General features: G+C 45.1%; 1 protein-coding gene across 1 annotated transcript; it reads right to left on the bottom strand.

The window, feature by feature from the left end:
• Window positions 1–3,300: 3,300 nt before the first annotated feature.
• Window positions 3,301–7,295, bottom strand: CBLN2 (cerebellin 2 precursor; the record flags this gene model as incomplete). The annotated part of the gene is made up of 3 exons (XM_080714837.1): window positions 3,301–3,498; window positions 3,690–3,809; window positions 6,939–7,295. The coding sequence occupies 3 exons, from the start codon at window positions 7,293–7,295 to the stop codon at window positions 3,301–3,303; spliced, it is 675 nt and encodes a 224-aa protein (XP_080570963.1).
• Window positions 7,296–14,032: the final 6,737 nt, after the last annotated feature.

Here is a 14,032-nt window from a genome sequence, read left to right as displayed (position 1 = left end):
GAATATAAAAATGCCGAGGAATCACAGATGGCAAACAATTTCTTAGGGGCTAGAGGAGATTCATTTGGGTTGTGGAATATACTTCATGTTAAGAAAATTATATTGGTTCAATGACTTAAATTTAGAAGAACTAACATTAACTAAAGTCAGTCAATATTAAATGCATTGTTAATTCTATTAACATATTTCTTAATTGTGTTAGCAATGTTATGGTTTTGTATTTTTATTAAATCTTTGCAGTACGTACTAGAACACAAAGGTGATCATGAGTCACACAAAATAGCCAGCTAACATAACTACTGCTGATGGAATTAAATTAAAATGCATGGGTTCTGACATTATTGTTATGTATAAAAGTCAAACTAAGGAAAACTTCAGTATAGTACTATAGCTTTCATAGTGAATTGAGAAATATGGAAATCCATGATCATGTACAGTTGTTCTCTGGCCAGATATTCATTTTAAATGATTTTTATTAATTGCATGTTGAAAAATCTGTTTCTCTGAAAATGCTCTCCCTGACAACCACAGCAAAAACCCAGGTGACCCCAGTGTTCGCAGTTCTCAAGAGCACTTTTGGGGAGCCCTCAGACAATTCTGTGAGGTGGGCGGAATGTACAGGAGGATAATCCTTACTCTTCAATAAAAAACCCAAAATCCAAACTCGGGCTGCTGAGATCTGTGAGAATCTCTTTGGAATGTTATGGATGCCTCTCTTTTCCCCAATGAAAAGAAAATACATTTCAACTCTTGACCTAACCTATAAACCTTTGTAGACCATACCCAGGAGCTTCACATCTCTCAAAAACCCTTAGCCAAATACAGCCCAGGCAAATGTTGTGCATGACAGATATCTCCTTCAGCAGGGGCTCTCCCTAATATCTTTATTTTTTTTTATCCATATCAAAAAATAAAACAATAGCAAAGTTAGGGTGAATTTCTTCCTAATATAAATTAAACTCCTGACATATACTTATTTTTAGGCAGTATACTTATTTTAGGCAGTATAACCCAATAAGACTCGCTGTAATAAAGGTATAAATACACACACGATTTATATAGTAAGTGATAAAAGTAAGAGGTACTCATGCTTCTTTCAATATCTGAAATTGTCCTCCAATGGGGCTTCCTGATTGTTTTAAATTAAACATAAAGTTAAGAAAGTGAGGGGAAGAGGATCAAAATAACAAAGGCAGTAATATACAAAGGCCACTACCTTTTTCTATTTATGTCCCCAGCATTAATAAACAATGCTCAGTTTAGAAGTATGTGTCTTACTCACAGAAGCAGTCACCCAAATGATATGGGGTTGATTTTTCCCTCTCATAAAATATAACAGCATTTTAATTCAAATAGAATTCTGTATCCAACTGTCTTCTTCCTTTAAGGACAGGAAAACTGAGCCAAACTTTATTTTTCTCTCATTTATATAGCTCCCACCGCATTTGCTGTTTGCAAATGAAATCTAAGGCCTCGCCATCCTCACACATGATTCGCAAATGGCGTGTGCAGTTGTAATTGGCGTCTTTTATATCAGCTATTGCTAATGTTGGATTGACTGGTTTTTGTACCACATTCAAGATCATGTGTGATGAAATCAGATCACCTACCTATAAAATCATTTAACGATATCTTCATATATCTCTGTCAAATAGTCCTGCTTGGAAATATATATAAGTAAAAAGCTAAAATGTGCCTAAATTTGTACAATATCTACCCAGACCCACAGCTGCATAAACTGTGCATTTGTGTGCGTACTTTTTAAAGAGGCACAGTATGGATGCAATCCCAAGTCCCTGGTACTGAGCCTTTGCTCCCCCATTATTTTGACAGTTGGGAGACGGTATGTGGAGGGATCAGAGCAAGCCAGACATCAAACCCATTTATTCTGAATCTTAAATTATGAGATTTTTTTATCATCAGTATTTTGGTTACATTGTTACACAGAGGACAAATTAACATCCGATTTGAGGTCTCATCTTTGATTGCTTTGGGATCAGTGACATTTCCTTGGCATTAGAATCCTGCACCCATCATCCTCTCTCAGCTGTATCTTAATAACATTGTAGTGCAAGATGCCAAAACAAGGATTTGTAAAACCGCTCCTGGTGCTCCAGCCAATACCTTTCACTGCTGAGACTTCCAGGTGGCTTCCTGCCAGGCACCTGCCAGAGTGTGTCAACACTTTCTCTCCTTGGCAGATCCAAAGAAGATCGCTCCAGAGGAAGAGGGGCTGAACCTTTCTCCTTTGAAGCACCTGGTCACTGTGCACTTGCTCAGAGGTGGCTCCAGGTAAAGTAAAACTCACTGCTGAGACCCACTCAGCTGGAAAATAGTGCTTCGGGGATTTGGTCAGGGGCAGCTTTGCTCTCAGGATTCAGGCTCACCCAGGAATGCCAGGTTTGGAAAGGATTTTGGAGGGTCCATTTAAAAAATAAAATAAAATCCACATTGCAAGTCCTAATGGTGCATCTGAGAGAATCTCTTTGAAAGAAGTAGAGCTGTCCGTCTGTTATTGTCTTTGATGGACACTTACTTTTTGTTTGGTGTGGACTCGTCCAAAACAAAGTATGCAGCTTTTTTTTTGTTTTGTTTGATCTCATCCATAACTGAACATACATCTTCTCTCCCCGACCTGGGGATAAAAACTAAAAGTGAGGTGGAAAAGGGAGAGCCAAGTGTGGAAAGAAAAGTATGCTTCTCAAGAAAATAAAAATACGAAAGAAAAGTCCAATCGTGCAAAATTTGCTTCTCTGGATAAAGCACTTGTTACCGGTTCACAATGCCCCCGACCCCCTCCCAAGTCCTCCCATCCACCCAAGGGGAAAAATACAGAATGAGAGTGAAGCCATTGTTTTTCTTAAGGCTATACAGACACACACAGAACACAGGTCAAGAACTGTCCAGGGGGTGGTTCCTTCCTGGGCTCTTGTTTGAAGCCTGGACCGCAGCCTGCGATCCATCCTGGAACAAGGATAAAACTTACAAAGGAAGGTGAGTCAGTGGTCCCACAACAAAATCCGATACTGACTTTACAACCACAGGTACAAATTGCTCAAATCGATGACTTCCTTTCTCCTTAAGACCTTGTCGTCTAAAACTAAGTAGAGGCCAGGTTCCCGGAGGGATCTTCAATAGTCAAAGAAAATACTGGCGGTTGAGAAGAAGTCACTTTTGTATGGCGGCAGTCTGACGGAGGTCGGAAACAAGTTGTCCCGCTCTGGCGAGGATGGGGAGTCGTGGAGGGTGGATTCCTGGGTCCAGATCGCAACTTCCCCGACATCCAAGGGGATTCCGTGTCTATAGAGGAAAAACCAAGAAGCCGGAGAAGGTGGAGTACTTCCAGCCCCCCATGAGGTTGCCCCTCTCCAGTTTGAGGTGCACTTTGTCTTCCCTTTCCATGAGCAGCAGGACACCATTGCTGGCGGCTTCTCTGGTGACATCCTGGTCTCCTGCAAAGGCTGAGATCACGGGGTAGCCATTCTGCATTAAGCTGACCTAAAATGCAGAGAGGAAAGCTCAGCAGATCCTCCACGACTCCACTTGAACATACCTCTTTAATTCTCCACCACAACCCCACCCTGCCCTGGCATCTCACACCCCCAGCTGGCTGAGAGCCAAGCCCCCAACCTGGGCAAAGGGAGCCCATTGGCCAGATCTGAAGAGGTGCGGTATTCAAAGTCACCTACCTGGATGGTTTGTCTGTTATACACTTTGACCACGTGAAAGCTGAAACTATAGATTCCCTTTCGCGGTGCTACAAATATACTGGAGGCAAGATCGAAATGGTTGCCGATGTTTACTAGTACCTGGAAAAGACAAGGAAGCACAGCACTAGCACAGCAAGCCCCTCCGGAGCCTGTGTTTTAATCATGCTCAAATGACCACTGACACCTGTTCTTTTATTAGCACACAGCTGCTGGCCCCAGGAGGAGGCAGTGCTGGCATTAAACCATCCTGCTGCAGACACAGATTCCATAGTGATGCTAATGATTATGGCTGAAAATATTGTTAAAGTTGGATTTATTTATGTGTTCAGAAAGTGGGTGTGCCGAGGGTCAGCGCAGAGAAATAAAAACAAAAAAAAGAACAAAAACAAGAGACACTAAGCTCAGTTACCAAACTATAAACCAAGTCTGTTTCCTTCCTTCTTTTTATTTTTATTTTTTTCCTGTGTGTGTGGTGCTATGGACCGAATCCAGAGGCATTTTACCTCCAAGCTACAATCCAGACCTTTTTATGTTTCTGTTTTGAAATAGAGTCTTGCTGGGTTGTTTAGAGTTTTGCTACATTGCTGAGGCTGTCCTGGAACCTGTGATACTCCTGTCTCAGCTTCCCAAGTACTGGGATTACAGGTGTACATACACATCACACCCAGCTCCCCGAGTCTGTCTCTGAGGTCTGTGGGTTACAGAGACTTCCACCTGATGCTCTTTAGGAGAGCCTAGCATCCGTGGGAGTTTCTATTACAGTGTTTCCCAGCTCAGAGCAGCACACAGCAGGTACTCAATAGTGGGTGCAGAGTGAAAGGCTTTGTCAGTAAACACTAGTTGTCCCTCTTTCTCATCGCTGTCCTCTGAGCAACTTGTATGATCCATTAGCTGAGTCTGGGTGTCATGCAAGTAAGTTTTAATAAACAGAATTGAAAGGGTAGTTTGAGCAACCTGGACTCTACCAAACTAAGGAGATTCTTCAACATGCAGCAATGACAACAGACTTAGACACCTGGGAGTCGAGCACGTGAACCTGCAAATGGTTTCCCTCAAGAAAATGGGGCTAAGAGTATTAAGATGCTCTCAGCAGAACTTCAGCTGCGTCTATTTCCCCTCTGTCACCCTATTCCCCTTTGGATATTTAAGATGGAATTGGGTCCCTTTGTCTAGAATCCTTCTAGTCTCCTCCTCATAAGCAAATCACAATGCAGTTAAAAATAATAAAATGGCCTTCCGGCATCCTCAGGTTTTAAAACAACCAGCAGTGACATTAAAACCCTAGAAACAAGATCTTGTCATTTGATCAGAAAATCAAAGTCAACCTCAATAACTTGCTATGGCTTCTTACATATTCATTATAAATGAATGGCATGCAACTCCCAACACAACATGAAATGCTGCCAGTAACGACTGCTGGCCACACTTGTGCGACACGCTGCCGGTGTCCAGGACTCCGGCCTGTGAGCACCGCTTCGGCCCACTCAAAAGCAGATTGCGCTCTGACGCTGGCTCTATTGTTGAAGACAAAGCGCGTCAGGAAGCCTGATCTCAGCCTGCTCCAGAAGGCTAAAACTCTAGGTCTTCCTCACAGCGCTTCAGCAAAGAAGAGAAGATTCTTCATTCATTCACCCCCGAAAGCTACTTCTTCCCTTCGACTTAACTCCTTTGCCTCCGTTTTAACATTTGGAAACTGGCAAGTTCAGCGTCTTGTTGCAGACAAAAAGCTAATTCAGCCAACCCCTGAGAAGTGGGCCTTAGTTAACTGCCCATCTAGGGGAAAAAACACACATTGTTGCTCCTACCTTACCACAGTGGGCTCAGCTGTAAAATTAGAATCCTGGTATTACTTATCTGGCCCCGAATCATGAAAATACTGTAAAAAATATTTGTAAGGCATTGGTAAGTGAAAAATAATAAGGTCATAGTAGTAGCACATCAGAGACTTTTTAACCGAGTATTTGGTTCTCAAATGCCTATTTCATCCTTATCTCCATTATTTGGAAATAATTAAAGATATTTCATATGCTGTAAAGTAAAACATAGTTAAAAGGGCCCCAGCATCCCTTAAAGAGATGATCCTGGACGAGGATTTTAAAGACCAAATGCATTGGCCTAAGCAGTACCGAGAGTATACGTGTCTGCCCAGGATTCAGCACTGCTCAGTGAGGAAGGACCTTCAAGGATGCTCAGCGGGCTCTCTGTGGTGGCCTGTACTTCATTTTGTGGGAAGTACTTTGGGAAAAGGATTAAAAAAAGTTTGGAAACCACGATCAGATTCTCAACTTGTTTCTGGAAAATAATAAGAACCAAAAGGGGGAAGGGACACAAAATGCAGGTGACAACCTTCAACCCTGAGCACCGACAGCCCAGAGGAGGTCTGCGATGGCCTGGTCACATCTCTGACTCTTTGCTCTGAACCCAAGTGGAAGAAGTAGCTTAAAGCATCTCAAGTCTCTCCTTTTACCTTATTGTCCTCTATGCAGCCACACTACAGATTTAAATATTACATATTCTGCATGTGCGTGCTGCATATTTCATTACTATACATCATATTTATATAACCACATGACTGTGCTTTATATTTATGTAACCATCCTTGCTCTTTTTCCCCACACTTTCTCCCACATTTTTTCTTGAAAGTGAGCATCATCTCCTCAGTCCTTCCCCTGAAATTAAAAAAAAAAAAAGGTATGTCTTTTTGTGTTCGGGCTAAGCCCCTCTAAACACTCTGTTTTTGAGTATGTTGTCAAAATATTTGCCCTTAATTAGCCACCTGTATGGCTGAAGATCACCAGCTACAAAATGTTTCCTCTTGGGGAATGTATTTTCGAATCCTAGCTTTACAAGACCCTTAAAAAGCTCAGACTGCTGTAAGGGACTCTCAGTAACCCAAGTACGAAGTCTGCTGATAGTTTAAAATCAAAATCCCACAACGTGAAAAGAGAAGGGGTAGAGGAGAAGAGAGGAGAGGAGAAAAGAGAGGAGAGGAGAGGAGAGGAGAGGAGAGGAGAGGAGAGGAGAGGAGAGGAGAGGAGAGGAGAGGAGAGGAGAGGAGAGACAGGAGAGGAGAGACAGGAGAGGAGGAGAGGAGAGGGGTAGAGGAGACTGAGCAGAAGAGCCCGCAGAGCAGAGGGAGCCTGGAGCTCAGGAGGCAGGAGGCAGGAGAGCCCCTGGCTGAGCGCCCGGCCCTCTCCCCGCAGTGGGCAGGCAGGCGGGCCCGCTGACCTGGTCGAAGTAGATGGTCATGGTGCGGTTGCTCATCTCCGACGGTTCGTGGTTGGTGCTCCGCGTGGCGGAGAAGGCCACCTTGGCGCTGCCCGAGCGCACGGAGATGCCCAGGGAGGAGGTGACGGCGCCGTCCGCGGACGGGCTGGAGTCGCACACCACCAGGCACTTGCCCTCCAGCACGATGGGCTCCGTGTCGTTCTGCGCCCGCACGGGGCAGCAGGCGGGCAGCAGCAGCACCAGCAGGGCCAGCGCCGCCCCCAGGCAGGAGCCGCCGTCGGCCGGCTGGCGCAGCGCCCCCCGGCGCCCGGGCATGGTCAGCGGCGGCCCGCGGGGGCCCCGGCCGGGCGCCGGCATCGCGGGGGCCCGGGAGGACGCGGAGACCCGGGTAGCCTTCCCTGGCCTCGGGCCCGGGCTCTGGTCTTAGGACCAGGGGGATCTCAGAAGGCAGGCGCCAGCGGACCTGTCAGGGCAGAGAACCCAACCTTAGGGCGGAGAGGCTGGGAGAGGGCGGCGGGGAGCGGCGCCGGGCCCCCCTCCAAGGCCGCCCCTCGGTCCCCCAAAGCCAGCCCATCCCCGACGAAGCCCCAGATCGTCGGGCAGAGCGTCCTCGAGGGCTCCTGCAGGGCGCGCGGGTGCGAGGTCAGGGCCTGGGCGCTGCAGGGCGTCACTGAGGCAGGGTCGGGGACCCCTGCCCTCGGAGCCAAGGCGGAGGGGCTTTAGGAAGCAGGCACAAATAATAACAAAAATAATAATACGCCCCCTGCCCACTGAGCCAGAGGTGGAGGGGCTTTAGGAAGCAGGCATGAGTGATTAGCAATAATGATAATGATAATAATAATAATAATAATAATAATAATAATAAATGCTTTGCCGGCTTCATTTCAGCTGCATTTTCTTAAAAGACAAACCAAGAAACCTTTCCCTTTCTCTGCCTTTCCTTTTGCTCCCTATCTTTGCCTCGGGAGGTGTTTTCTACAGTCCATTTAGATTTTTTTTTTTCTATTTTTCTATCCAATGGCCCCCAAGAAGCTCCTTAGGATGAATGAGACTAAGGGGGGGGGGGCAAGGGAGATGGAAGGATGGGGTGGGGGACTAAAGCCAGACACCCTTCCCAGCGTCCCCGCAGCGACCCTCCCCTGAGTAGACCCCCCGGGATCCCTGTCTCTGGTGAAGGACAGAGGAAGGTTCCAGCACCACTCCCAGGCTCTGGCTCCCAGGATGGGAGGCGGCTCCTTGCAGATTTCTGGTAACTTAAGCGCCCGTTGGCACTTTTACCCCGTTTCCTCTTTTCCCCTGGAAACCAGAGATGTTACGTTACCCAGCCCCAAACACAAGCAGCGCAGCCGCCCACCCCTCGCCGCCCACCGCCTCCAACAACTCTCCCAAAGGTTCTTTCTAAGAAAAGAGAAGTTGCTTCTCGACATCCCCGGCCCCCGGCCCCGGAACGGCAGGACCGCTCCGCGCGGCTCTCTCCGGGGCCCTAGACGCGGACTTGGGGTGGGGGGGCTCTCAGGGAGACACTTGCACCCAGGCCGAGGATGCGCGGCTCCCGGGGGGCAGGGTCGGGCGAGTTACCTGGAAGGTCCATGATGGGCGAGCGCCGTGGTGGGCGAAGTTGTCCTGCTCGGAGAAAATGAGGCGAGCGGGAGCTGGCGGGAGGAGGGCTCGGAGCGCGACCCCTCTCCCAGCAGCCTGGCCAATAACCGCGCCGCCCCGCCCTGCTCTTTCCCGCGCCCGCCGCGCCGGCTCGGGCATCACCACGCCCCGCGCCCCGCACGGAGCCCGGGCGGCTGGGCTCCCGCGCCCCGCGCGCCCGCAGCGCCGCCCCCGGGGGTCCCGGGGGTCCCGGGGGTCCCGGCCCCGGCGCTCGGGGGTCTGCAGGCCCCGAGCTCAGCCCCGCGCCATCGACGCCCTTAGACGTCCCCGCCGCCCGCACCCGCCGCACCCCGCACTGCCCAGGTCCGGCTCTCACCCAAACACCCAAAGAGAATCTTCTTAGACGCCTCTGGCAAAGCAGGCGCCCTCCGAAGCACCAGCGGTGTTTCTTCTTTTAGATTCGTTCTTTTCCTTTCCAAATTCCCTCCAAGTCTTAATCTTGAATGGCGTAGCCTCTTTCATAATTAACTGGGGACCCCCCCCAAAAAAAAAAAACACTTAAAAAAAAACTGCGATGAAGAGAAAAAGCTTGGGATTTAATGGTTTAAGGGATGTGTGGCCCCAGAATCTCCAGTTTGGGGAATGTCAGATTTGGCAGAGAATAAAGAGGAGTCTCCCGCTTGGGTCTGCGTGTCCACCGCTCTGAACCTCGGGGCTCGAGGAGCGCGGTGGTACCGCGATTATTTATTAAAACGCCGGCTCCGGGCTCTAAGAGCCTGGAGACGCGCCGGGTTTCTGAGCGGTGCAGCACGGGCGCGGGGCGCCACCTACCGGCCACGCTGCCTCTCTGCCTCGGGCCAGAGCCGGGCGGGGATGCTGCCGGCGCTGGGGGTAGGCCAGGATGATGTTTGCCTACAGTTCTGCTTCACTCCATAAAGCAGTGTTGGCCTCTGCGGAAACAGAGCAAGAACAGTAAATGCCAGGCTCTCCGGGATCCTTCAATACTTTTGCCCCGACAAAACGAAGGGGCACCCTCGATTTTTCAGATCTAACAAACACGGCCAAGACGACAGAGGCTGTAGTGAGATTGTCGTGGGTTAGTAGGGTCTGTACAGCGTTTGCACAGACCACTGGACTGCGTAGTCCTGCCTTAAAGACAACACAGTATTTAAATGTGCACTTTCGTTATAACCTGATTTTAAGTGCACCCCCCCAAAAAAAATACTTTACTCTTGGACTTGCATACTATGTCTTTTCTGATAGGGTGATCAAAAATAAACCCCAAGTCGGCCAATGCGGTTCATTTAAACAGAGCACCGCGCATTTCTTACTCCTTCAGACTTCATGCCAAACCTTTCTTTTGAAGATTCCAGTAGTGTTCGGTTCCACCTTTAGAAATGTCTTTTCAGGGTTTTGAAGACCATTATTATTATTATTATTATTATTATTATTATTATTATTATTATTATTGGTTCCCTCTCCGTTGCGCTCCTGGTTTTGAAAAAAGCTGGAGGGCCTAAACTCCCAGGATGCGCTTCAGTCCTATCTGCCCACATGGAGTGGGTGTGCTGAAGGCGGGGGCAAAGCGGGACCGCAGCGCAAGCTTAGGAAAGGCAGTGTTTCCTGTGGGTGTGAGGATTTGATTACAAGAGCCTGCAGCTCAAGCGCATCCTACTTAACACGACATTCAAACAGTACACACTATAAAATAACCCCTTAATCTGTCATCCCCGAAACTGTCTGCACTAAAATTAAGAACTCCACGTCCACATTTTTATAACATGCTAGGCATAAGCATCGGAATTTTTCCAGGACGTTTTTATTTTTTTCAAATCCACCATATCTTGCTATGTTTTAGGACTGTTCTTGTGAGTTTTACAGAGTGGAAATAGTATATTGCTCTTCCAGTAGGACATTACTTTCAGATATTGTATTCCAATATTACATCAATCGGACAACCTCTTGCTGTCAAAAATAAAGGATTAGATTTGCAGTGAAAGCAATAGCATTTTTATTTAAGGGGGAGCAGGTTAGGCTTGAACTGAAGTCTGAGATTCTATTTAGAAGGATCTTAGTAGCCAGGTGTGGTAGTGCATGCCTGTAATCCCCCCCACACTTGGGAGGCTGAGACAGGAGGGTTACAGTTTCAACATCAGGCTCAACAACATAAACTCCCAGAAACCTAGGTAAAGCCTGTTTCAAAATAAATATGTGCATGTATATATATACACATATGTGTTTATATGTCTGTGTATTTAAAGGCCTGGGGATATAGTTGAGGCATAGAATGCCTCTGAGTTCCTCCCTCAGTGCAAAGGAAGGAAGGAAGGAAGGGAGGAAGGAAGGAAGGAAGGAAAAATAAGGTAAGTGTGAAAGGTAGCAGAAAGAGAAATAGATTATTTAGTAATCAATTGATTGTTCTGCCCATAAGAGGATAGTTTATCAGTGATATTACATTTTGTTAACATGATTTAAAAAGTTTCAGATTTAACTAAGATTTAAAATTCAAAATTGTCCGGTTGTCCTAGGCCTCCCCTTTCCTGTCCCATTTCCACTCACTAGTGATGGTTGTTGCTGTAACTAGGACATTAGTAGTCGTGTCTATTGCCTTCAATATCAAGACATCTCCATCAACAATAATAACAGTGTCAACCTTTTATTGAAACCTGCGGTGTGTCAAATGTTGCCCGCCTGATGCTCTTTTACTAGGATGATATGTACAGCCTAGAAACCTAGGATGGCACTGTGGGAGAGACAGACAGTCCTCTACTGCTGAAGTGAAACTGTCCTAGTATTTAAAAACAAAACAAAACAAAAATAGTGTGGGGAAAGAGGCTGGGATAATCCAAGTCCTCTTCCTCTTGTGCGCTCAAAATATGTATCTCTCATAGAGTTTAAATTTGCTTCATCTGAATGGAACCCGTTACTAAAGTGCACTCAGCATTCATTGCAGTCTTTTCTGGCTTCTTTAACTGCTACACTGAATTTGTGTGCTGTTCTAGATTTACCTTAAACATGGTCTACCATACATTTTATACTCTTGGATGTTAAAGCCACAAACACACTAAATGTCAGAGTTACTAAACAGAAGTATTTTAAAGTGATTAGTAAATAGACTTCAATGTGATATAATTGTATTCTAGAGAGTTATTAAGATATGGAAATATAGAACAACCATAAATAAGACACACTCCACTTATACTTGATACATTGCTTAAATGTGCATGCTTATACTGCTTACTGTACCAAATGCATTGCTGAAGTACATGTTGACATAAAGATGTACAACAGCAAATGGTAAGTCTTACAAAACTAACTGGGCAAGTTCATCTAAAAATTAGAAATACAAAATTATTTAGAAATTAGAATCACTTCTAAATCAGTTGCTGTACCATCCAAAGACCGACTATATGAGCAACTGGTTTTCTGTTTATTGATGGAAATTACTATTTAATCATAATATCTCAGTCACAAAATAACAGCACAATTTATTGACTCTTAAAATTCCAGATCGGCTGATTTCGGGTCAGCTATGACTTTCTGCATCCTATGGTCTTGTTACATTGAACAAATTATCACTGTCATTCAATAACATACTGAATGATTTTCACAGTCCATGGAAGAGCAATTTTCTGGCATATATTTCTACACTCTGTAAACACTTTTTAGAGCTAAAAATTTTAAGTGTTGCTTTTATTGCCCAAGCAGAATAGTACAGAAAAATATTTTACCACAGTCTGATACTACTTCAGTGTTATGCAATGAACATATGATACTATAGAGTACATTTTATACTATTAGAATATCTTCTTATCTTTTTAAAATAAGTCCGGTTATCTCCTATTTGTGGGTAAATATTAAAGTTTATGAGACACGCTGAGGCAAGAGTATTAACAACATACAGAGATACAGAGTAATCTACTGGCTACTGGCATGTTACGACAGTATCCCATCCTACTTCTTGATTCTTAATAGGGTGTATCTAAAATCTATATACCAAAAAAAAAAAAAAACTAAAGCGTCGTGTGTGTGTGTGTGTGTGTGTGTGTGTGTGTGTGTGTGTGTGTGGTATTGGGGATTAAAACAAGGGACCTTCTACCTCTGAGCTACACTCCCAGCCTATCTTCTTTGTTTTCATTTTCTGAGGGGAGGTCCTGGGATTGAACTCAGGGACTTTCTTCCTCTCTGCTACACCCCTTTTATTTTATTGAAACAGGGTCTAGCTAAATTCCTGAGTCTGGTCTAAAACCTGCAATCATTCTGTTTCAGCCTCCCAAGTATTGGGATTACAGTATGTGCCACCATGCCTGGATCTATTTTTTTTGTGTGTGTTTTGAAATAGAGTCTTACTAGGTTGTTAAGAGTTTCACTATATTGCTGAGGCTGGCCTTGAACCTACAATTTTCCTGTCTTAGCTTTTCAAGTACTGGGTTACAGGCATGTACCACCACCACCACACTGACTTAGGTACTTCTAATATTTGAAATATGGCACACCTGCAAAAATTGGCTAGGATAAAAACAATGTATCTTTATTTTGGGGGCTGTTTATCAATGTCCTATATAATCTTAATACTTAGTTTTCTCTAGTTCACAATAGGAAGTATCTCTATTGCTTTGCCAAATTGGCTCAAATTCCTAATGCCAGTCATTTCAGTCCTATCAAAATAAAAGGATTTACAAACAAGTACACCATCTGCCAACTCTTACTTCCCAATAAGCGTCATTGCTAGATGAGACTTCCTTCTGAAAAATGTTACCTAAAAAGTAAATTCTATTGGCACAGAAAGTGGTAGCAAATTGTTAATGCTTACATAAAGTAGTCTCTAAGCTTTTATCCAAATAATTTTTATTTTTAATGTAATTTTGTAGATTTGTTTTTGTAATGAGCCAAAGACATGTTTTCCAGTCTCTTAATATGAAGAATATGTTGAGTCCATGAAATGTATCTAAAGCATGAATGTTTACCTAGAAAGGAACTTCAAAATAAGAACATGATCTTATGTTTGGGAAGCTTGGGAGGCTGAGACAGGAGGATCACGCAGGTGAGAAGCCAGCCTCAGCTACTTGGTGAGGCTCTCAGCCACTTAGTGAGACCCTGTTTCCAAATAAAATATAAAAATAGGTCTGGGAGTATAGCCCGGAGGTAGAAAGCCTCTGGGTTTCACCCCAGTACCACCAAAATGAATAAGAATAAGAATAAGAACATGAATTGTAGAAGAAAAGAAACAACACATGTACTTTCAAAAACTATATGTGTGGTAATAGATTAATGGGGCTTTCCCCCTCAAGTATTTATAAATCATAAAGGCATGTTCTATTTGCAAATGTTTAATAAAGCTTTTAAGTACAAAATTTGGGGATCTGGCTTTATTTATAAAATATCTAGCTCTGCTGGGCGTGGTGGCGCACACTTCTAATCCCAGCATTCGGGAGGCTGACACCAGAGGGTCATGGTTCGCGGACAGCCTCAGCTACTTAGTGAGGCCCTCCGCA

This window comes from Muscardinus avellanarius (assembly GCF_963383645.1).
Source record: "Muscardinus avellanarius genome assembly, chromosome: 17".
Lineage (NCBI taxonomy): Eukaryota > Metazoa > Chordata > Mammalia > Rodentia > Gliridae > Muscardinus > Muscardinus avellanarius.
The sequence above is the reverse complement of the archived record's forward strand: the minus strand, read 5'-3'. Positions and strand labels throughout refer to the sequence as shown.